Raw genomic sequence first — 23,852 nt, 5'->3', positions numbered from 1 at the left:
CTGGCTCTCTCAGTGCATCCCATCAGGGCACACATCATGTTGACTTGTCCTACTCCACTGGTGAGGTGAACTTTAATCACCTCATCACGTTGGTGTCTGCTGGGTTTAATCATAAAATCACCACTTTTGCCTTTGCAGCTGATTAGTATTTTGTGGAGAGATTTTTGAAGACTATTCCAACATCCTATTCTTCATCAAACCTCTATCCACAAACGCTAGCCTATGTTGGCAACTACCTCTTGAATCAACCACCATTCTGATGGCTGCCAAATGGTGTTTTTCTATTGTCATTATTCTCCCTACATTTATTGGCATTAATCTGTAAAGAAAAGTTTTCCCTCCTCCTCCATGAATTTACGCATTTAATTATATCACTATAAATTAACGGAGTCCCATTTTATTAAGTCTCATGTATTCTGATGCTATGGTTATTTTGATGTTCATACTGTCTCAAATTTGGCCAGTGAAACCTGTCCAAGGTGGTTCTTTTGTCCCCATGATTCTTTCAACATTTTCTTACTGACAACTGGTGTGCTCACTGCTACTGGGTGTCACTGTGTGTAAGCCCTCTCAGCAGACACTCCATAAAACACATACACACACACACACACACACACACACACACACACGAGTTACATTCCAATCCAACACTCCAGGGTTTTCTAACGTTCCCCTTCTCCATTTTTATAAAAACCTCCAATCTGGCTCTCATCATCCTCATTTTTGTATTTGCTCAGTGTTACAGTATTTAAGCCATGCTGTTTCTTCCAGCTGCCCTCAACACACCTGATGCAAGTGTGCACATCACCATAATACCATTCTCATTCCCCAAGGCAGGCCTATTCTGACTTCCATTCTACAAAGGCAAGAGAAAAATACAGAAAGTACAAGGGAGAAAGGAGAACAAGAGGAAGAATTGGCCAAATTGATTTAATTTTAAATATTAAATCCTTTGACTCTTCTAATAAACATGGATATAACTGATTTTTTTAAAATTTACTATTATGCATTTTCATAAAATATCAGTAACTTTATTTTCCTGAAATGTCTTTTATAGGTTTTGGTATCAAGGTGGTACTGAGCTCACAAAATGATTTAGAAAAGCTCCATCTTCCTTTCTCTGTAAAAGTTAATAAAAGCTTGGTATTATTTCCTTCTTAAATATTTGGAATAACTATAGTGAAGCCATCTGTTCTTAGTTTTCTTTCTTGGCAGGTTTTTTTTTTTTATTTTAAATACCAGATATTGTTTGCAGTTGCAATATGGTAACTCTACCTCTGATAATGACCTTGCTTTTAATGGTAGCATGCTGTGCTCAGCAAGGGTCCATCCTACTGGCAGTTCACAAATTCTAATCATTTTTTCTCAGTACTTTAAAAAAAAAAATCTACATTCAGATTCACTTTTCAGGCTCCTGCTCTGCATGGAGTCCTTCTTCTAAAAATTTCTTTAAAAACCAGTATATGTCTAACCTGTAATGTTTAAGGCTTTTTTTTTTTTTTGTTTAAGAATTTTTCACTCCAGCCTTGACAGACTGGGCTCTGCCCTCCTACAAATAGTTTCCTCCTCTACCTGAGCCATACTCAGTACTCAGGTTCTTCCCTGTGGCCAGAACTAGCAAGTATCCTGTCCAGGTAAAACAGCTGCATTTTGCCCATGTACTTTCTGTAATTCACTTCTCTCCTGAATTTTCCTTTTAGTCCTCTTTGCTTCATAGACTGAATTAAAATAGATACTTTTTGTGGTATTTTTCTAGTTGTTCTCAATTAGTACACTGATCTGCTACAAGCTACTATAACCTACTCAGTCGGAGAATCTACTTGTGCTTTCTAAAGCTCTATATTTAAGAATGTATTTTTGTATATGAATTTTTAAATTGCTACATCACAGATGAAAGGTGTTAAATATGTGGAGAAATAGATTTGGGTATAACATGTCACTCACAGAAGATGACACTTGGACAAACTGTTAAACACTTGCCAGTGCAGAATCCACTTATTCTCCACACTCACTTTTACTACATCCACTAAGTTGCATATACAGCAACTCACTTTTCCCCTTTGATCTACTATTCCAGAATGAGCCACTCAAAATGAGTTGGCCTCAGAATTACTAAAACTTCTTGCTGGCAAGCTCCTCCTAGAATCCTCCTAGACCTAGTGTGTTACTAGATCCAAAATCTCTTTTACTTGGACATCAGAAAATCCTGTTGGTGGGTCCTCTTGCTAAAAATCTCTTGTTCCGCATATGCTTGAGCAAAAAGCCTGACTTGCTTACAACTATTGGTCCCAGTGTGATGTATTTTCACATCTAATACATTAAATGGAGGAAAACAATACACCTGGCAATGGGCCAAATTATATCTCAACAAAAATAAAATGCTATTTCTAAATGAAAACCATTATCCACATTTCCTAAATTGCTAGAATTCCTTCAAATTGAAAATCTCTGAGGTAAAAGCTTAGATTTTAACTTAAAGCTTCCACTTATTTCAAGTATTTTCTCTAGTAACTTCTGACATCCACTGAGATACTACTTCAAGCATTTCACCCAAGTCTAATAAAATACCACCTCATAGTAAATGCTTTCCTATAGTTTCCTATAATTTGTGCCTTTTCTAAAGCCTCTGCATAAAGTCTTCTCTACTCTATGATGAGGACAGAGGTCTCTAACTTGTGTGTTTTCTTTGATATTTAGTGGGGTGTGGCTTTGGGCAAAAGGTTCCCTACATTCATTTACGAATATGTTTCCTCTACTCTGAGCTTTCTGATGTATTGTATAATTCAAATTCCACCACAAAGTTTTCAATATTCCAAAGCTTCATATCTTCTCCCACAAGTTCTCTGATTGTGAGAATGGCTCTTAGACCAAAGATGTTCTCAAAATCATTATATCAATGGATTTTTCTCCTTTTGTGCTCTTTCTATAAATTCTTGACTTCACCCAGAGTGATTTCCCTCATTTATTACTTTTATAGAGTTTTTCCCCAAATGTGTTCGTTGATGTACAGTCAGTTTAGACTTCACATAGAATGATTTTCCACAAATGTTACATTCATAGGGTTTTTCCCCTGTGTGTGTTCTATGATGTGCAATGAGTTTTGACTTTACACAGAATGATTTTCCACATTCATTACATTCATAGGGTTTCTGTCTTATGTGAGTTCTCTGATGAACAATTAGGGCTGACTTCTGCCGGAAATTTTTCCCACATTCATTACATCCAAAAGGTTTCTCCCCTGTGTGTCTTCTCTGATGTTCTGTGAAACCCGAATAGTAGCAGAAAAATTTTCCGCATTCAATACATTCATAGGGTTTCTCACCTGTGTGAGTTCTCAGGTGTTTGGTAAGGGTTGACTTCTCAGAGAAGGATTTCCCACATTCATTACATTCATAAGGTTTTTCCCCTGTGTGAGTTCTTTGATGTTTAATGAGGTCTGATTTTCTGAGAAAGGCCTTCCTACATTCATAACATTCATAAGGCTTCTCCCCTGTGTGTGTTTTTTGATGTACAGTAAGGACAGACTTAAATGAGAAGGTTTTCCCACATTCAAGACATTCATAAGGTTTCTCCCCTGTGTGTGTTCTCCGATGTTGAGTGAGGGTAGACTTTTCACTGAAAGATTTCCCACATTCCTGACATTCAAAAGGTTTTTCCCCTGTGTGAATTCTCTGATGTTTAATGAGGTCAGAATTTTTATAAAAAGTTTTTCCACATTCATGACATTCACAAGATTTTTCCCCTGTGTGTGTTCTCTGATGTCTGGTGTGGGCTGACTTCTGGTTGAAGGTTTTTCCACATTCATGACATTCATAAGGTTTTTCTCCTGTATGTGTTCTCTGTTGTACACCAAAGACTAACTTTTCACTGAAAAATGTTCCGTATTCATTATATTCAAATATATTGTCAATTGAGTGGTTTCTCTGAATTGGAATGAGGTTTGACTTCTGGCTGAAAGGCCGAGCACTCTGGTGCTCAAAGAGAATGGATTCTTCCAAGAAATTTTCTCCACATTCATTAAATTCACAGCGACTCTCTCTTGGATGTGTTCTCTGATGAGCAAGGAGAGATGACATATCACAGAAGATCTTCCCATATTCAGAGTATTCACAGGTGTTCTTTCCTGTATAAGGTTTCTTATGTACAACAAAGAGTGAATTCTCATGGAAAGCTTTTCTACATTCACTGTATTCAAAATGTTGCTCCAAAATTTGAATTTTCTGATGGTGAACAAAGTCTTCATTAAGGTGGTCATTCCCATTTTTATTATATTCATAAGGTTTCTCTTCAGAATGAATTCTTTCATACTTATCATTATGGAGCCAATTTCTACCTTTGTTAAACTCATTCAACTTCTTTCTTGAATTGTTTCCATTGCTATTAATTAATTCTGAAATATAAATAGAGTAACAAGAAAGATTAGTTGACAAGGGTATTTAGGAGAAACAATTAGTTAGGTTTTGGGGAGTGGACAAGTTTAGGTCATTATCTCTTCATGTCTAGATTATGACAACAGTACATACACCTTCAGTCTCATCTCTCTTTTCTATTCTACACAATAGCAATAAATCAAATTTCTAGGAACTCTAATTCAAAAGGGAATAGTACTATAACCCAATATCTAATATCTCTAATTCTGTTTCTAGCTGATTGAATAGGAATAAAAACACACAACAAAATAGCAAAATCAATGAGTGGTAAAGCCATCCTCGCCACAGGACCAGATCTACAGCTCCTTTGATTTATGGTGTTTTCCTTATACTCCGTCAGAATTGTTCATTAGTGCACTTCTGACCATCAAACCCTCTTCTAATGTTTTCTGGCTTTCCTCCAACCAAATCTCACCTGATTTATCATTAGCTTTTAAACTTGCATATATGTATACATATGCTTTTATATCTCTGTGTAATATAAAAACCTACAATTCTAAACCTAGTTGTAGAACTTTCGTTTACCTGTACCTTAATATTTTTTAGTTATGCACACCTGTCTTTATTCCTTTGCTATCTATAATACTGTACTTGTAATGACATATGATACAATTCTATAGAATGCGAATACTAATACTACTGAGTTCAATAACTAAGAACTGAAGATATTTTTTAAAAAGATTTTTTAAAATTTTTTAATTTTTTTTACCTTTTTTTTTTTCAAATTGTATTTTGATTACTGCTGTGATTTTGTTCTTTTTTTCCAATTATTTCCGGTGACATAACACAGCTCATAATACACCTTCTTGTGGTCTTACTCTTTCTGAACCTCTTATTTGCCTACTTTATATTCTTGTATACCGCCTACTTTATATTCTTGTATACCAGAAGCCATTAATGATGAAATCATCATTAATTTATATTAAAAATTAGTAAAAATATCCAGGCATTACATGACAACATTTTTCAGGTGAATTATTTTTCCCCTGCCACTCGCTTGTCCTATCTTCTTTTATTTTTTGTAGTAACTTTGAAAATACCTTGTGATGGCTGTTTTGGTTCTTTTTAATTCCTGAGCACTAAGAGGTGCGTTTCTTCCTGATCCAGGTTTCCCACGGGTGAACTGAGAACCATATTCCAAACTGGTAGGAATATTTCTTAACAAGGGCACTACATGCCCTCCTTAATCTTTACTCTTATCCAACTGACAGAAGTCTTTTTGGTTTTTTGAAGTATCAAAGTCTTTTTCATTTTCTACAATTTCACAGATGGATTGCAGCTTTCCAACACAGCCTGTGCCTATGAGTCTTGATTCTACCCCATCCCTCTGCTTCTCAAGAAGAAACCCAGTATAGAGATCTACCACCATCCTGAAAGCCCTTCCTGCCTTTCTAAAAGATTAAGTTTGGCAATTTGAGGTTCCATCTTTGAAAGCAGCAACTCTGAAATCTGCAGCCTTGCACACACCTCCACCTGATATTTCACTACTGTTGGCAACCCTTCATTTTGTTTTATTGTTGAGAGTTAAAACTTTCTGTTCATTCTTTCAAAAGTGGGGTTGGATTTGTATCTGTTAGTTCTTCTTGTATTCTTGTTTCTAAGAAGTCAAGGTTAAAATGCCAACTTCATGTTTCCATCTTCAAACCTGAGGTCCATTTACTTCTCCTTGAAATACATTCTTCTCTTGGCCTCTAGAATGTCACATTCTCTTAGCTTTCGTTCATCCTCACAGACTCTTCCCACAGTCCCATCCCGCTGCTCAATACTCCTTATCTTCATTTCTAAACCTCTTGGTGCCCCAGGATTGAGCCATGAGACCACATCTCTCATTTATTTACATTCACGAACAAGAATATCTCATATAGTTCCCACAACTTTGAACGTCTTTGCACTGCTGGCATCCATGCTTACATATCATTACAAATAGTGTAACCTCTAAAAGACAAATAATTTTCTAAAAGAATATAAAATGAAAAGTTAATAGAGGCAAAAGAAATTAATAATTTAAAAATCCAAAAGGAGTTGTGAAAGGAGGAATAAGAAAAGAAAGAAGAAATAGTACATAAGGAAAGAAATAGCAAGACTGTAGGCTTAAGCCCAATTATACCAGTAAACATAAATGGATTAAATAAGTAAGAAATTTTAAGTGTCAAACTAGATTTAACAAACTGCTACTGCTTTCAGTTTATAAGAGACACACTTTAAATATAAGAACATGGTAAGGCTGACAGTGAAGGATGATAAAGAACATACCAAGCAAACTTTAAAGAAAAGAAAGCTGGTACAGCAACACTAATACCAGAATCAGACTTAAAGGCAAAGGTATCACTGCATATATGGAGACAGGCACTGCATAATGGTTGAAGCATACATTAAAAAGTGAGATGTATCCTAAGTTTCTATTTGCCTAATTAATACAGCTTCAAGAAATATCACAGTTGGGAATTTTGAAACACCTTTCTTAGTATCTGATGGAAAAGCAGACAAAAGACAATTAGAGTACAGAAGACCTGGGACACCTGTGTGGCTCAGTGGTTGAGTGTCTGCCTTCGGCTCAGGGCATGATCCCAAGTCCTTCATTGGGCTCCCCATAGGGAGCCTGCTTCTCCCTCTGCCTGTGTCTCTGTCTCTCTCTCTGTGTCTATCATGAATAAATAGGGATCCCTGGGTGGCGCAGCGGTTTGGCGCCTGCCTTTGGCCCAGGGCGCAATCCTGGAGACCTGGGATAGAATCCCACGTTGGGCTCCTGGTGCATGGAGCCTGCTTCTATGTCTCTGCCTCTCTCTCTCTGTGACTATCATAAATAAATAAAAATTTTAAAAAAATATCATGAATACATAAAATCTTGGGGAAAAAAAAAAAAAAAGGAATACAGAAGACCTGAAAAAATACCTATACAAAACAATTACAGAGTCTACTTCCTTCTTTAGTATGCATGGAACATTTATGAAAACAGAGAGTATCAACAAATTTCAAACAACTGAACTTGTTTCGAGAAACTGAAATTCTCTGTTTTAAATTAGAACTCAAGAACTGAAGGATAACTAGAAAAAAATGATTTTAGAAGCAACTCACTTCTCAACAGCCCATGGATCAAAGAACACATTTTAAAAGAGGGAGGCCCTAAAAGAAAGGTCCATGGCAGCCCTACAGCCCCAGCTATGCCTCACTCAGGACCTAGACAGCTATGACTGTAAACCTGCCAATGTTGAATTTAGTTGATAGGACATGCTGCAAAATTTGCAGTAAGTGAAAAAAGGGGGAATTTAAAAACACTGCTCTGTATTGTTTCGTGGCAACTACATCCAAATATTTGGTAGAAAAGAATTTGGCATAAGTCCTACAGACAGTCATCCCCATCAAGGAAAGAAGTGTCTGTGAGTGAGGATTTGGTGTCCCTGTCTAGAATCTTACAATACTGGAGACAGAGCAAGCCTCCATGCTTGATGATTTTTGCCTAAGGAAGGAAGTGTGCAAAGGAGAGGACATGACTAGGGAGGCAGTGTCCACACAGACACTTTGGGAGTTGTCTTTTGAAAAAGTCGTTTTGAGTTTGCTAATGTGCTGTTATGAAAATCTGATGCCTGGCCCCACTGGAATCTGATGATGGGTCTCTAGCCTGTTGAACCCATTTTTGGGTAGATCAACTTGGAATCTACCACTGGCAAGGTGAATAAGACTTTTTACAATAAAACCTGCAAGAACCAGACAGTGAGAAGTCACACTGAGCAGGACACGGAGGCAGAGTTCCTGACAACTGCAAAATCTTTATTTCCAGGTGTACCCTCTGGGATTGTGCGTGCGTGTGTGCATGTGTGAAAGTCAGGCATTAACTTGCAATCTAAGTGTGATCTGCACCCAAAAGTAGTTATCATGAACATTCAAGTATTTGAGGAAACACCTGCTAGTCCAACAGACCTCAGATATGCCTTCTGTGAGCAGGTTTACCTATAATGTGGTTATTCTATTAGAAAGGGGTACAGAATCTGTTCCTGCCTTGAGCTGATATGCTTCATGACCCTGTCTCTCAGCCTGAAAGCCATTCAAGTCAGTTTTAACTGGCTGGTCAGAGCTCTATGAATAACAGAATGTGCCACAGACTTCTTCCTTGCAGGTCAAGATGAAGTTTGGGCAAAATACTAACACATATTGCTGCCCCTGGTTTGATGCCTTGGGCCAGGTGAAAGGTGAATGGAAACACTTGAAGAGCATCTAGCTTTCTAACACAGACCTTGGTGGTTAAAGACTAAACCAAACATGTACACTGAAAGGGCTAGCACGTACACAGAAAAACTGGCCAGAAGTCAGAAATAAAATGAGTGGTTGTGTAGGTCTGTAGGGAAAATAAATTTTATGTTTCTGCACACTTAGAACTTTTTGAGCAAATCTCAATAAAACTTGGAGCTTAAGATAAAAGAATGCTTGGAAAGTAATTTATGACTAATTAGATAGGGACAAACTCCAGATTCACATTTCTGTGGTGGCACTGGAACCTGGGGCTCTAGTGACATCCCTGTGTATAAAGCTGGAGATGGTGGTCTCCTTTCTCTCCTGAAGAAATTTACTCATAGTCCAAAGAGTTAGAGTGTGAACTCAGGATCCTTCCTTCTCAAGGGAGCAAAGGTTTTTCTCTTTCTTTTTTTTTTTTCCTCTTTCCTTTTAAAAAGGTAGGCGGTTAGCTACCTCTCTCTTCTACAGAAACACTCAAATTCATTTTATTGTTATTTTTCACCCAAAATACCAACTTTGTATGTATGTATAAGACACCTGGTTTCTGTCTCATTGCCCCAAGAGTAAGAAACTCAAGTACACTAGAACCACAAAGTTGTTATTTGGTTTTAAGTAAATACTAATTTGTCTGCTCTGTTCCAGAAACCTCATGTTGTATTTCTGGTAAAATTAACAAAGATAAATACTAAAAAATTAACAGTCTGAAATTTAAAATCTCCACCAAGAGGTAACTTCAGACCCCAAAAGCTTCACAGGTGAAATATTCCAAACATTAAAGAATAACATAATCTCACATAATATCATCCACAGAATAGAAAAGTATGAAGTCTTTAACCCCAAACCTGAAAACATTACAAAAAAGGACAATTATAGGATAATAGTTCTCATGAACACACACAGAGAAAAATCATACATAAAATAGTGAAAAGCCAACCTCAGTGATTTATAAAAAGCAAAATACATTATGATGAAGGAGGATGAACTTCAGATATATCAGGTTGGCTTAATGCTGAAAAATTAATCAAGACTACTCACCATATTAACAGAATAAATATGAAAAATCATGAGTATCTCAATCATGGAGATAAAGCATTTGACGAAATTCAATACTCATTCATAATTAAAAATAAAAGAGGGGGGGTCACCTGGGTTGCACAGTCAGTTAATCATCCAACTCTTCATTTTGGCTCTGGTTGTAATCTCAGGGTTTTGAATCAAGCTCCACGTCAGGCTCCCGACTCAGTGCAGAGTCTGCTTTTCCCTCTCCCTCTGCCCCACCCCACCATGCACTTGATCTTTCTCTAAAATAAATATATCTTTAAAAACAAAAACATAACAAAAAAAACCCTCTTAACTAAGAATAGAAGAAAACTTCCTCAAAATAATAAAGCACATTTATAGAAATCCTTCAGTTAAAATCAGTATTAGTTCTAAACTAGTCAACAGCTTCTCCCTGAAGTCAAGAACAAGACAAGGATGTTCACTTTCACCACTTCTGTACAATATGTTAATGGCATTCTTAGCCAGTACAATAGGCAAAGGAAAGAAAAAAGGTACAAACATTAGGAAGGAGGAAGTAAACTTGTCTTTATTCATAGAGAAAACAATTATTTACCCCAAAATTTTTAAGAAACCTACAAAACAACTAACAGAATAAGTAAACTTAGCTAGGTTGTAGATTACAAGACTGGTATGCAAATACCAACAGTTTTTCTTTTTTTCCCCTCTGTAAGATTTTATTTATTTATTTATTTATTTATTTATTTATTTGACACAGAGAGAGAGAGAGAGAGAGAGAGAGAGAGAGGATATTAAGCAGCAGAAGCAGGCAGAAGAGGGAGAAGCAGGTTCTTCACTGAGCATGGAGACTGACATGGGGCTCAATGGTAGGACCCCGGTATCATGACCTGAGCTGAAGGCAAATGCTTAACCAATCGAATCACCAAGAGGCCCCTCAAATGTTGTTCTATACACTGCATTAGATGTCAATTCTCTCCAAAATGATGAATGCAATCCCAATAAAAGCCCTAAAACAGTAGGTATAGGCGTATGGGTATGGGTGTATGGGTATGTGTGTGTGTGTATTTGTGAAAACGGACAAGCTGATTTTAAAGTTTACATGAAAATGCAAAAGTTCATAGTACCATAGCATTGTCCATAATGTCTGGAAACACAGAAATTATTTTAATATATTTTCTAGATTAAAGTTGTTCTTGGCAACATTCTGTATTCATGCTATACTCAAGCAGCCTTGAAGAAAATAGCAAAGCTAGAAGGCTAATACTGCTGGATGTCAGGACATGTGTATACAAAGATCTGTGTACTTTATGTAATTTATTCCTAAGGGGGGAAAAGATAACATTTGTGTATAAAAGTGACACTGGAGATACTGGATTCAGTGATACTGAGTATCTGAGTCACATTAACCCGCTACTTCCAAAGGTCCAGAGCCTTTAAAAAGTGATTCCTGAAGACCATGTCAATGGTCTTAAAGCTCTGAACTAACCCTTTGTGCTCTAATTTCCTCCTGAACTCCACCTGGCTCATACGTACTAACTCACCTGGGTCACTCTGGCTTGGGAACGCTTCCTCTAATATCCATGGCTCCTCTCCTTGCTCCAACTTGAGGATCACTTCTGGTTTATCAATGGAATACCCTGTGAATAAGAATTGTATGACTTGAGACAAACTGAATGAGTTTCAGGGCCTCTAAAGGTGGAGGACATTATAACTGAAAGGCTATACAATAAAAAAAAATTTAATTTAATCCCTGTTATGAGGCAGAGGAAAACAAAATTCCTTCTGATAACCAAAAGAGAAAAGTCATCCTTGACCTCCAAATTTCAAAGCTAAATACTATTATATTCTTAAAAAAACTCTGCAAGTCTCTGTAAATAAAAAAGGACACCCATACTAGGATGAAACAAACACTACCTACCCACTGAGACAAGATGGCTATAGTTCTCCAACATCACATCCCTGTACAGGGTCCTCTGAGCAAGGTTCAGGTGCTGCCACTCCTCCTGAGTGAAGCCCACAGTAACATCCCTGAATGACAATGATCCCTGGAAAAGCAATTTTCTGCTCAGTCTGAAGTGGTTAGAATTAGATGATGAGAAATAAAGAAGTTAAAAGACTAATTTGTACCATTTTTTATCATTGAAAACTAGCCAGAAAATATTACTAAGGACCTCTACTATATAACTTGTTTTGTGTTATACTTTGTGAGTAAAAAGGAAATCATAGTAGAAATACCGTTGGTGAATTATTTTATTATTTAATGCAAAAAATCTGAGTGCCCACATGTTCCTGGAACTGCCCTGGTTTCTGAGAATTCCAAGTTGAATAAAATACTCCTCCCAGTCTCAAAGAATTTATCCTAATAAGAAAACATACAAAGACACAGCTACCACTGAACTTAAAGAATCCACACCACAAACATGTGCAATGCAGACAGAAATAATAAAGGGGTTCTGTGCAAGTCCCCATGCTCTGATCAGACTGATGTCTCTGATCATATGGGTACAAAGAGGCACAAAGCCCCTGTTGATGCACTTCCCCCAGTTTGCATTTTTCCCTTTTCATTCTCCCCTCCTTTATTTTTTGCTGTTCCCCCTTCAAGAACCGGACATCAAACACCAGGACACTTAAAAACAATTGCATATACTAGGAAAATTAGAAAGTAACGGCAGACCCAAGGAAAGGCTCAGAAAACACCTAAGAAGACATTAAGTTTATACATCAGTCTGATTCTTGGCACAGAGACAGACTATAACAATCAATCAATAAATATATACAAAAATAATAAGGAAATATAGCAAACATTGCAGAATGGAGAGAATCTGATTTCCAGAGTCACCACATTATCAAATGCCCAGTGTTCAATCAAAAAATTACAAGGTATACAAAGAAATAGGAAACTTTGAAACCATAAAACTTCTAGAAAAAACACAGTTGGTAACAAGCTTCTTGACATAGGTCTGGGCAATAATTTTAAATTTGACACTAAAAGCAAAAGCAACAAAAGAAAGAATAAATGAGATTACATCATAACTACAAATTTTTGCACACCAAAGAAAACCATCAACAAAATGTAAAGGCAATCTACTTACTGAATGGGAGAAAAAAATTTCCAAGTAATGCATCTAAAGGGACTAATACCCAAAATACATAAAGAACTCATACAACTCATTTGCAAAAAAAAAAAAAAATCTGATAAAAAAATAGGCAGATCTAAATAGACCGTTTTCAAAGAATGGATGACTAACAAGTTCACAAAAAAAAAAAAAAAAAAAAAAAAAAAGCTCAACATCACTAATTATCAGGAAGATACAAATAAAAACCACCATCAATCACCTGTTAGAATGGCTATCAAACACAAGAAGTAACAAATTATACTGAGGATGTAAAGAAAAAGGAACCTTTGTGGACTGTTGGTGGGAGTGTAAATTGGTGCTATGCAAACAGTACAGAGGCTCTCCAAAAAAACTAAAAATAGGGCGGCCTGTGTTGAGTGCCACCTTCAGCCCAGGGCCTGATACTGGAGACCTGGGATCAAGTCCCACGTCGGACTCCCTGCATGGAGCCTGTTTCTCCCTCTGCCTGTGTCTCTGCCTCTCTCTCTCTCTCTCTCTCTCTCTCTCTGTGTCTCTCATTAATAAATAAATAAATAAAATCATAAAAAAAAACACTAAAAATAGAACTACCATATGATCCAGCAATTCCACTTCTGGGTACTTATCCAAAGGAAAAAAAAATAATTCAAAAGGCTATATGTACCTCCATGTTTACTGCAGCATTACTTACAGTATCCAAGATATGGAAACAACCTAAATGTCCATCAATGGATGAATGCATAAAGAAATTGTGGTGTATATATGTACAATGGAGTGTTATTCAACTGTAAAAATGAATGAAACCTTGCCATTTGCAATAACATAGATGGACTTTGTAGAATGATGCTAAGTGATAAAGAGAAAGGCAAGTACCATGTGATCTCTCTCATATGTGGAATCTTTAAAAAAAACAAAACAGGGCAGCCCAGGTGGCTCAGTGGTTTAGCGCCGCCTTCAACTCAGGGCCTGATCCTGGAGACTCAGGATCAAGTCCTGTGTTGGGCTCCCTGCATGGAGCCTGTTTCTCCCTCTGCCTGTCTTTCTCTTTCTCTCTGTCTCATGAATAAATAAATAAAATATTTAAAAACAAAACAAAACATACTCATAGAACAAACTGGTGGTTGCCCGAGTTGGGGAGCGGGGTGGGGGAAATGGGTGAATTCTTTTTTGTTTGTTTAAATAAACTGTTTTATTTTATTTTATTTTTTAAAATTTTTATTTATTTATGATAGTCACAGAGAGAGAGAGAGAGAGAGAGAGAGAGAGAGGCAAAGACACAGGCAGAGGGAGAAGCAGGTTCCATGCACCGGGAGCCCGACGTGGGATTTGATCCCGGGTCTCCAGGATCGCACCCTGGGCCAAAGGCAGGTGCCAAACCGCTGCACCACCCAGGGATCCCCAAATAAACTGTTTTAAAAGAAAAAAGAAGAGCAGCCTAGGTGGCTCAGCGGTTTAGCGCCTGCCTTCAGCCCAGTGCATAATCCTGAAGTCCTGGGATCGAGTCCCATGTCAGGCTCCCTGCATGGAGCCTGCTTCTTCCTCTGCCTGTGTCTCTGCCTCTCTCTCTCTGTGACTCTCATGAATAAGTAAATAAAATCTTAAAAAAACAATAAAGAGAAAACTACATACCAATATCCTTTATGAACATTGATGTAAAATATCCTCAACAAAATATTACCAAACAATTCAGCAGCATAGTAAAAGGATTATAATACACCACAAAGGTACTAAATGAAATATAAGGTACTGGCACAAAACAAGACACAAAGATCAATGGAACAGAATAGAGACCCCAGAAATAAACCCATACCAAATGGTCAATTAAGCTATGACAAAGTAAGAAGTAAGATTAACACTGGGAAAAAGACAGTTTCTTCAACAAATGATGCTGGGGAAACTGGACAGCTAAATGCAAAAGAATGAAACTAGACCACTTTCTTACACTATACACCAAAATAAACTCAAAAGGAATTAAAGACCTAAGTGTAAGACCTGAAACCATAAAACTCCTAGAAGAAAACAGAGCCAGTAATTTCTTTGACACTGGACATAGAAACATTTTTCTAGATATGTCTCCTAAGGCAAGGGAAACAAAGCAAAAATAAACTATTGCAACTATACCAAAATGAAAAGATTTTGCACAAAGGAAATCATCAACAAAACAAAAAAGCAAACCAGTTAATGGGACAAAGTATCTGCAAATGAATATATCCAATAAGGGGTTAAAATCCAAAACATAAAAGGCTTATATAATGCAACACCAAAAAAAAAAAAAAATCTGATTAAAGAAAACATACAAATGGCAAACAGACACATGAAAAGATACTCAACATCACTCATCATGGAAATGCAAATCAAAACCACAATGAGAGGGCAACCCGGGTGGCCCAGCGGTTTAGTGCCGCCTTCAGCTCGGGGTGTGATCCTGGAGACCCAGGATCGAGTCCCATGTCGGGCTCCCTGCATGGAGCCTGCTTCTCCCTCTGCCTCTCTCTCTCTCTCTCTCTCTGTCATGAATAAATAAATAAATAAAAATCTTAAAAAAAAAAAACCCACAATGAGATATCACCTTACATCAGTAAGAATATCTAGTATCAAAAAGAAATAACAAGCGTTGGTGAGGATGTGGAGAAAAAGACACATTTGTACATTTTTGGTGGGAATGGAATTGGTGCAGCCACTGTGGAAAATAGTATGGAAGATCCTCAAAAAATTAAAAACAAAAATACCATGTGATCCAGTAATTTTACTACTGGGCATTTACCCAAAGAAAACAAAAATCTAAACTGGAAAGATATATGTACCCCTATATTTACTGTAGCATTATTTACAATAGCCGAGATATGGAAACAACCCAAATGTCCACTGATAGATGAATGAGTAAAGATCTGGTATACAGACACAATAGACTATTACTCAGCCATAAGAAATAATAAGATCTTGCTATTTGTGACAAAAAGGAAGAACCTAAAAGGTATTATAGCTAAATGAAATACGTCAGACAGAAAAAGACAAATACCATATGATTTCACTTACATGTGGAACCTAAAAAACACAACAAATGAGCAAACAAATGAAAAGTAAACTCATAAATACAAAGAACAAATCAGTGGTTGCCAAAGGGGATGGGAGATTGGTGAGAAAAAAATACAGATACCTTCAGTTATAAAATAAATCAAGGAGATGAAAATTACAGAGCAGTAAATAAAATCAATAATATTGTGATAATATATGGCAACAGCTGGTGACTACACTTATCGTGGTAAACATTGACTAATGTATAGAATTGTTCAGTTGGGATGTTATTCACCTTAAATTAACACAAAATTGTATTTAATTATACTTCAATTGAAAAATAAAATAAAATAAAAACAATTACATACCATGAATAAGTCTGGAATCCAAGGATGGAATCCAAGGATGGTTCAACATACAATAATTAATCAATGTAATATACCACATCGATACAATGAAGGAAAAAAACCACATGACTATCTCCACTGATGCAGAAAAAGCACTTGGCAAAATTCAACAATCTTTTATGTTAACAACACTTGACAAAATAGAAATAGTAGGGAACTACCCTCACATAATAAAAGCCATGTATGTAAAAAACACAGGTAAAATTATACTCAATGGTGAAAGGTTGAAAGGTATTCTTCTAAGATCAGGAGCAAGGCAAGGCTGTCTGCTTTTACCACTTCTATTCAACACAGTACTGGAAGTTCTAGTCAGAGCACTGGATAAGAAAAAGAAATAAAAGGTATCCAAATTGGAAGGGAAAAAGTAAAATTATCTCTGCAAATGTAGAAAAACCTAAGGACTTCACAAAAAAAATAAACCCTATTCGATCAACTAAATGCTGAATTCATTTATTTTTTTGTGAAGTATATATGTCAACACACAAAGATCAGCTGCATTTCTATACAGAAACAATGAAACATCTGAAAAGGAAATTACAAAAACAATTCCATTTACAAAAGCATCAAAAGAAATCTTAGGAATTAATGTAGCCAAAGATGCAAAAAATTCACACAATGGAAACTACAAAACAGGGCTAAAACATATTAAAGAAAATATAAATAAATGGAACCACATCCCATGTATATGGATTAGAAAACTTATTGTGAAAATGTCAGTATTATTCAAAGCAAACTACAGATTCAATGAAATCCCTAGCAAAATGCCAATGATTTTTTTTTTTTTTTGCAGAAATAAAGACATCTATCCTAAAATGTATACAGAATCTAAAGAAACTGGAATATCCACAACAATGTTGAAAAAAAAACAAAAATAGAAGACTCACACGTTATGATTTCAAAACTTAATACAAAGCTACAGTAATCAAAACAGGATGGTACCAGTATAAAAAGAAACATATAGACCAATGGAATAGAAAACAGAATCTAGAAACAAACCCTCACATATAGTGTCAAATGATTTTTGACAAGGTTGTCAAGACCATTCAATGGAAAAACGACAGTCTTTTGATCAAATGGCACTAGAAAAACTCGATAGTCACATGCAAAAGAATGAAGTTGGACCCTTATCTAACACCATATACAAAAATCAAATCAAAATGGATATCATACCCAAATGTAAAACCTAAAACAATAAAATTCTTACGAGAAAATATAGGACAAAAGCTAAACAACATTGGATTTGGCAATGATTTCTTGGATATGACATCAAAGGCATGAGTAACAAAAGAAACTGACAATTTTTTTCATGGGAATTAAAATATTTTCACAACAGATGATTACTATCCACAGACTAAAAAGCCACAGATAAGGAGAAAATATTTTTAAGTCATAGAGCTGATAAGGGATTAATATCCAGAATATGTAAACTTTAAAATTCAGTAACAAAAATACCCAAAACAACTGAATTCAAAAATGGGCAATGGATTTGAACAGATATTTCTGCAAAGAAGATATACAAATGGTCAATAAGCACAAGAAAAGATGCTTAACATCATGAATCATTAGAGAAATACAAATCAAAACTACAATAAGATACCACCTCCCAGCCACCAGGATTGATACCAAAAACACAAAAAATAACTGTTGGTATGAATGTAGAGAAAAATGGAACTCCCGTGTACTGTTGGTGGGAATGTAAAATGGTAAAACCACTATGAAAAACAGAATGGAGATTCCTCAAAACATTCAAAATAGAATTACCATATGACCCAGCAATTCTACTTCAAGGTATATATCCAAAAGAAGGTCTCAAAAAGATGTCTGTACACTCATTTTCACAGCAGCAGTGTTACTCGCAATAGCTAAAACATGGAACAAGTCAAGTGTCCATGGACAAATGAATCAATAAGCAAAATGCATGTACACAAACAATGGGATATTACTCAGCCTTAAAAGCAGAAAAAAGTTTGCAATGTGCTACAACACAGATGAATCTTGAGGACATTATGCTAAGTGAAATGAGCCAGTCACACAAGGACAAATGCTACAGATTCCACTTATGTGAGGTACTTAGGGTAATCAAAATTACAGAAACAGGAAGTATAATAGTTTCCAGTGGCTGAAAATAGGGGAGACTGGGGAGTTACTGTTTAACAAGTAGAGAATTTCAGTTTTGCAAGATAAGAGTATGGGGATGGATGGTAGTAATAGATGCATAACAGTAATAGATGCATAACAAACATATTTAAAACCACTGAAGTGGGGGCACCTGAGTGGCTCAAGCAGTTGAGCATCTGCCTTCGGCTCAGGTCGTAATCCTGGGGTCCTGGGATCGAGTCCCACATTGGGCTCCCTGCAGGGAGCCTGCTTCTCTCTCTGCCTGTGTCTCTGTCTTTCTCTCTGTTTCTCAGAATAAATAAATAAAATCTTAAAAAAAAATAAAAAAATAAAACCACTGAACTGTATACTCAAAAAAAGTTTAAGATGGTAAGTTTTATGTTATTTGTATTTTACCACCATAAAAAAAGAAAAAAAAGTAAAAATGTACTGATATATACTACAATATGGATGAACCTTGAAAACATGAAAGATGCCAGACACAAATGCCCATATACCGAATGACTCAATTTGGCTTTTTTTTTTTTTTTTTTAAAGATTTTATTTGTTTATTTGAGAGAGAATTAGTGTGTGCACAAGCAGGGGGGAGAGACAGAGGGAGAGGGAGAAAGGAGCAGGGAGCCCGACACAGGGCTGGTCCCAACCTGAGCCAAAGGCAGACGCTTAACCAACTGAGCCGCCAAATGCCCCTGAATGACTCAATTTATATGAAATACTCAGAATAGACCAATCCACAGAGATAGAACACGACTGCTGGTTGCCAGGAGTTGGGTGAATGGGAGAATGGAGGGAAACTCCTTCATGAATGAATCAAGGGCTTTATTCAGAATGATGAAATATTCTGAAACTTGATTAAGGTAGTAGCTGCATATAACACTGTGAATAACATATAACAGTAAATGCCACTGAATTGATCACTTTAAAATAGTTAATTCTGTATGTGAATTTAACTAGGTTTTTAAAAAAATACATAAGAAGAAAGTGTGCGGAATAAAATTACAATGAAAGATGAAGGAGTTAAAGCCACATATCAGTCACCACAACAAAACGACAATAGATTAAATTCTCAATATAAAGGACAGGGCATTTCGTATTAGGCTAAAAATGTCTAGTTATGTGTTCCTTATCAAAAAATATACTCACAAAGAGTATGTCAAAGCTTACTAAGCTGCAATACCTCCATGATGCAAAAGCCTTCAGGACATCAAAAAAGGAATGACTGGTGAGTGAGAATGGATAACATCCCCTCTTACAAGTCAAGTGGTTTTCGGTTACTTGCTTTCAACTAAGTTGAAAGAGAAATTAATTAAAGCTGTATTAAGAAAACAGTTCCATTTAGAACAGCATCTAGGAGAATAAAATACTTAAGAATAAATTTGAGCAAAGATATGTAAAATTTGCATTCTGAAAACTAGAAAACATTGCTGAAAGAAATTAAAGACCTAAGTAAAACCTCTCAAGTTCACAGACTGTAAAACCTAATATTGTTAAAACAGCACTATTCCCCAAAGTGATGCACAGATTCAATGCCATCCTTACCAAAATCCCAACAGCCTTTCTTTGCAGAAACAGAAAGGTTAATCTAAAATTCATGGACTTGCAAGGGATCTTGATGTAGAACAGTTTTGTAGTTTCACAATAAGTTAAACATAGAATGACTCATCAATTTTACTCCCAGGAAAGAACTGAAATAGGTCTTCAAACAAAAACTTGTACATGAATACTCATAGCAGCACTGTTCTCAATAGCCAAACATGGAATCACTCCAAATGCCCATCAACAGATGGATACACAGAAGGTGGTATATACATACACCAGAATATCATTCAGTCATAAAAAAAGATAAAGGAGTGGTACATGCTACGATTTGGGTTTTGAAAACATTAAGGTAAATGAAAGAAGTTACACATAAAAGACTACATACTGTATGATTCCATCTAAATGAGAAATCCAAAATAGACACATCTGTAAACAGAAAGCACATTAGTGGTTGCTAGGGGCTAGGGAGACTGGGGAGTAATTTGCTCATTAAGTCATGGCACTGCTCATTAAAGGTGGGGGGGGGTTCCTTTTGGTGGGATTAAACTATTCTGGAAGGAGAGGGTGGTTTGGTTGTACATGTGAATGTATCAGGTGCAAGTGAATTCTAGACTTTAAAAAGGTTCAAATGTGGGACACCTGGGTAGCTCAGAGGGTTGAGCGGCTGATTCGGATTTTGGCTCGGGTCATGATCTCAGTCGGGGGCCTGAGAATAAGTCTCATGCAGGAAGTCCCTGAGTGGGGAGCCTGCTTCTCTCCCTCTGCCCCTCACCCTGCCTGTGCACACATGCTCGCTCTCTCTCAAATTACATCTTTTTTTAAAAAAAGGTTTAAATGTGAATTTCATGTTATGTGTATTTCACAATTCAAAAAAAGCGGCATCCCTCACTGTACTCTGCAAAAATTTACATGTCATCCTTGCACAGGGGCCATGCTAATCTTCTCTGTTATCATTCCAATTTTAGTATATATGTGGCCAAAGCAAGCGCTCTGCAGGAATGCAGATTCTGCCCAGCTCCCAGGGCTGTCACAAGGCCTATCTCACCATACTGACCACCCTAGGTCATTCTAGTCTGCACTAATTTGCTCCGTCTTTGAACAACCATGAGCCCTAATGCTGGCATAATTCATGTGCAACTCAACTTTTCCTCTGAATTGGACAAGAATTATTTCACTATACGCCTACCACTTCTCGTGTAATTGCAGGACTCACACTGAAAGGTACACCATGCCACCAAATGAAGCTTATCAAAAAAGTTTTTTATGTTCCAGTTTCAAAACTCAGATCAAAGGTGTTCATTTATCTACAGTGCATATTTGCCTTACTGTACCAGAGGTCAGCAAACAGCAAATATTTTTGATAGATGGTCACATAGTAAATAGTCTAGGCTTGCCTGAGCTATACAGTCTGTCTCAACCACCCAACTCAACCCCTATAATATGAAGCAGCCACAGCCACATATGAATGTCTATAAAACGTTATAAACACATCTGAATTTCATATAATTTCCCATCACAAAATTCTACTCTTGATTGGTTTCTCAACCATTTAAGTTTTTAGTTGGGCAGCTCAGGTGGCTCAGCGCTTTAGCGCCTCCTTCAGCCCAGGGCCTGATCCTGGAGACTTGGGATCGAGTCCCATGTCGGGCTCCCTGCATGGAGCCTGCTTCTCCCTCTGCCTGTTTCTGCCTCTCCCTCTCTCTCTCTCTCTCTCTCTCTCTGTGTGTCTCTCATGAATAAATAAAATCTTAAAAAAAAAATAAAATGAATGAATGAATGAATGAATAAATAAATAAATAAAAGTTCTTAGTTTGTGGGCCTTTGAAAAATAGGCAGCAGGCTGTATTTGGCCCATGTACTGTAATGTGTTGACATGTGTTCTGTATTTTCTCTAATGTTAACATATTTATTTCCACTATTTTATATAAAGGCATAGACATTTTATGAACTTCACATTATCATTGTTAGGCAAAACTGTGAATGAACAACTCACCTGGGATGTGATCATCTTCTGCTGGCCCTGGAAGAGTGTGGATAACCGTGAGGGTACAGCTGAGAAGATAAGAACCATCATGAGATGTCTAAGAAACTCCACAGAGCTGCTGGCAAAACACCTCTGAAGGGGAGGTGTTTTGAGAAGGGGCAGAAAGGAGGACAGGAAGGAGGGAGCAGCAGATGCACAATTCCATAGTGCTTGGACAGGCTAGTTCTTCAATGTAAAAACATTTGTTTTCAGGGCACCTGGGTGGCTCAGTCAGGGCAAAGCAACTCTTGATCTTGGGGTCGTAGGTTCAAGCTGCATGTTGGGTGTAGAGATTACTTAAAAATAAAATCCTTAAAAAATGTTTTTGTTTTCGACTGATTTAGTAACAATGTATGCTCTAACACAGAAAAATATAAATGACACAGGACACTTATAATTAAGCAAACTAGGAAAAGCCAAGAAATGGAACATAATGCTTTCATTAAAAACTGTTGCTGAGCAAAAATATTCAAGTTGTAATGCATTATAAACCAGAGAATCCCACTAGGTTCTGAAAACAGGGATGGGGTTTTTAAGGTCTGGTCTTTTTCCAAAGGGGGAAAAAAAAAGTTTGCTTTAACTCAGTTTCAGGTTCTCAAACATATCTTTTGACTAAAAATAACAACAAACCGGTTTTAGCTTATCTGTTGTCAAAGCAGAAAACACCTGCCTGGACTGTCCAGACACTCCCTGTCTGCTCTGGTTTCTGCCACAAGATGTGACCAAGAGCAGGTAAGGTAAGTGAAAGAAGACCCATTTCCTTCTCTCCCTACCCCACCCCTATGCTTAACCAGAGCACAAACAGCTAAGACGTGAAGACCTCTCCCGCGGCACAGCGCCTCTCGGACTCCATCAGATGCGGACCGGGGCGCACCAGCACAGGCAGGCCCTCGGAACCTGGGAGGGGAGGACAGAGGGGGGAGGAGGAGGTAGTGTCCCCTTCCGCGGCAGGTCAGCCCTTCCTTCCACGAGATGCCTCACGGCTTCCCAACAAGCCGTACGTTCTGTTCCTTCTGGCCTACCCCCTCCCGGCCACGGCCGACATCCCTCCTGGAAGCTGGCCCACAACGTCCACCGTCATCCAGTCTGTAAGAACCTGGCTGCCACCCTGGTTCTGGCGGGAGGGAGGGCTCCAATGGCTTCTGGCTGACCCAGTCCTGGCTCCTCCCACCTTCACTCCGGATCTCTACTGAGGTCAGGGCCCAGGAGGGGGTCCCTGCTCCCGGGATCCCCCTTCTCCCCTCCCAAGAGCTGCCAGTCAGAATCCCCATCCCAGGTCTGAAGCTCCTGGGCCTTCCTGTGCCCCTGAATCACCAGCCGGACCTTGTGTCCGTGCAGACTGCTGTTTGCAAGCTGCAGGATGTCAGTGGGCCCTGGGTGCCTCCCCGTAGGTGCCGGCTTCGCAGGTTCTCCGGCGACAAGGTCAGGGCGGCCGCTGGGTCTGCCTGCGCCCAGGCCGGAGGGGGCGGGGGCCGAGGAAGGGCACCCAGCCCTGCTCGAGCCCGCTACGCGGTGGCCGTGGGAACGCGGCCGTGGCCGCAGGTGGCTGGGAGCGCCCAGCGGGGCCGTGAGTGGAGAGGAGCCCGGCCCCCGGGAGACAGGGTCGGGCCTCACGCCCCGAGGCGGGACCGCCGGACTCCCGAGGCCTCGGCCGACCCTCCGCGGCGGCGATGGAGACACCAAGCTTCGCTCGGCCACAGGCGCTGGGACGGGCCGGTTCGCATTCCGGGCATAGAGACGGCGCAGGACGCCCGCCCCCGAGCTCAGGTACCGGGGCCTTCGCGGCCTCTGGCCCCGCCCCCCCGCCCCCCGGAGCTTCCCCGGAGCTTCCCCGGAGCTTCCCCGCGACGGGTCACCCACGCCCACCCCGAGGCTCACCGGCCGCGGCCTCCCGCCGGCGCCCGCCCGCAGCAGCCGGAGCAGCCGGGGCCGTCCTCTCGCGAGACCACGGCGGCCGACGAGAACCCGCCGGGCG

The 23,852-nt window shown here is 38.5% G+C and overlaps 1 protein-coding gene and 1 pseudogene across 4 annotated transcripts; both read right to left on the bottom strand.

Annotated features, from left to right (window-relative positions):
• Positions 1-914: 914 nt before the first annotated feature.
• LOC488951 (zinc finger protein 37A) lies at positions 915-23,852 on the bottom strand. 4 transcript variants are annotated; one of them, XM_038533811.1, is made up of 5 exons: positions 23,756-23,852; positions 21,848-21,906; positions 11,599-11,725; positions 11,222-11,317; positions 915-4,390 (listed from the first exon to the last, which is right to left on the bottom strand). In XM_038533811.1, the coding sequence occupies exons 2-5, from the start codon at positions 21,860-21,862 to the stop codon at positions 2,940-2,942; spliced, it is 1,689 nt and encodes a 562-aa protein (XP_038389739.1). In that variant the 5' UTR covers positions 21,863-21,906; positions 23,756-23,852; the 3' UTR covers positions 915-2,939. The 4 variants fall into 4 exon arrangements, with proteins under 4 accessions (XP_038389739.1, XP_038389738.1, XP_038389737.1 ...); XM_038533810.1 differs by having other exon boundaries at positions 21,848-21,874; positions 23,756-23,772; XM_038533809.1 differs by lacking the exon at positions 23,756-23,852 and adding an exon at positions 23,201-23,219.
• LOC119871672 lies at positions 20,724-20,841 on the bottom strand (annotated as a pseudogene).

This window comes from Canis lupus, chromosome 4 (genome assembly GCF_011100685.1).
Source record: "Canis lupus familiaris isolate Mischka breed German Shepherd chromosome 4, alternate assembly UU_Cfam_GSD_1.0, whole genome shotgun sequence".
In the NCBI taxonomy this organism is placed as follows: Eukaryota; Metazoa; Chordata; class Mammalia; order Carnivora; family Canidae; genus Canis; species Canis lupus.
Note: the sequence above shows the minus strand (reverse complement) of the source record. Positions and strands in the feature narration are given on the sequence as shown.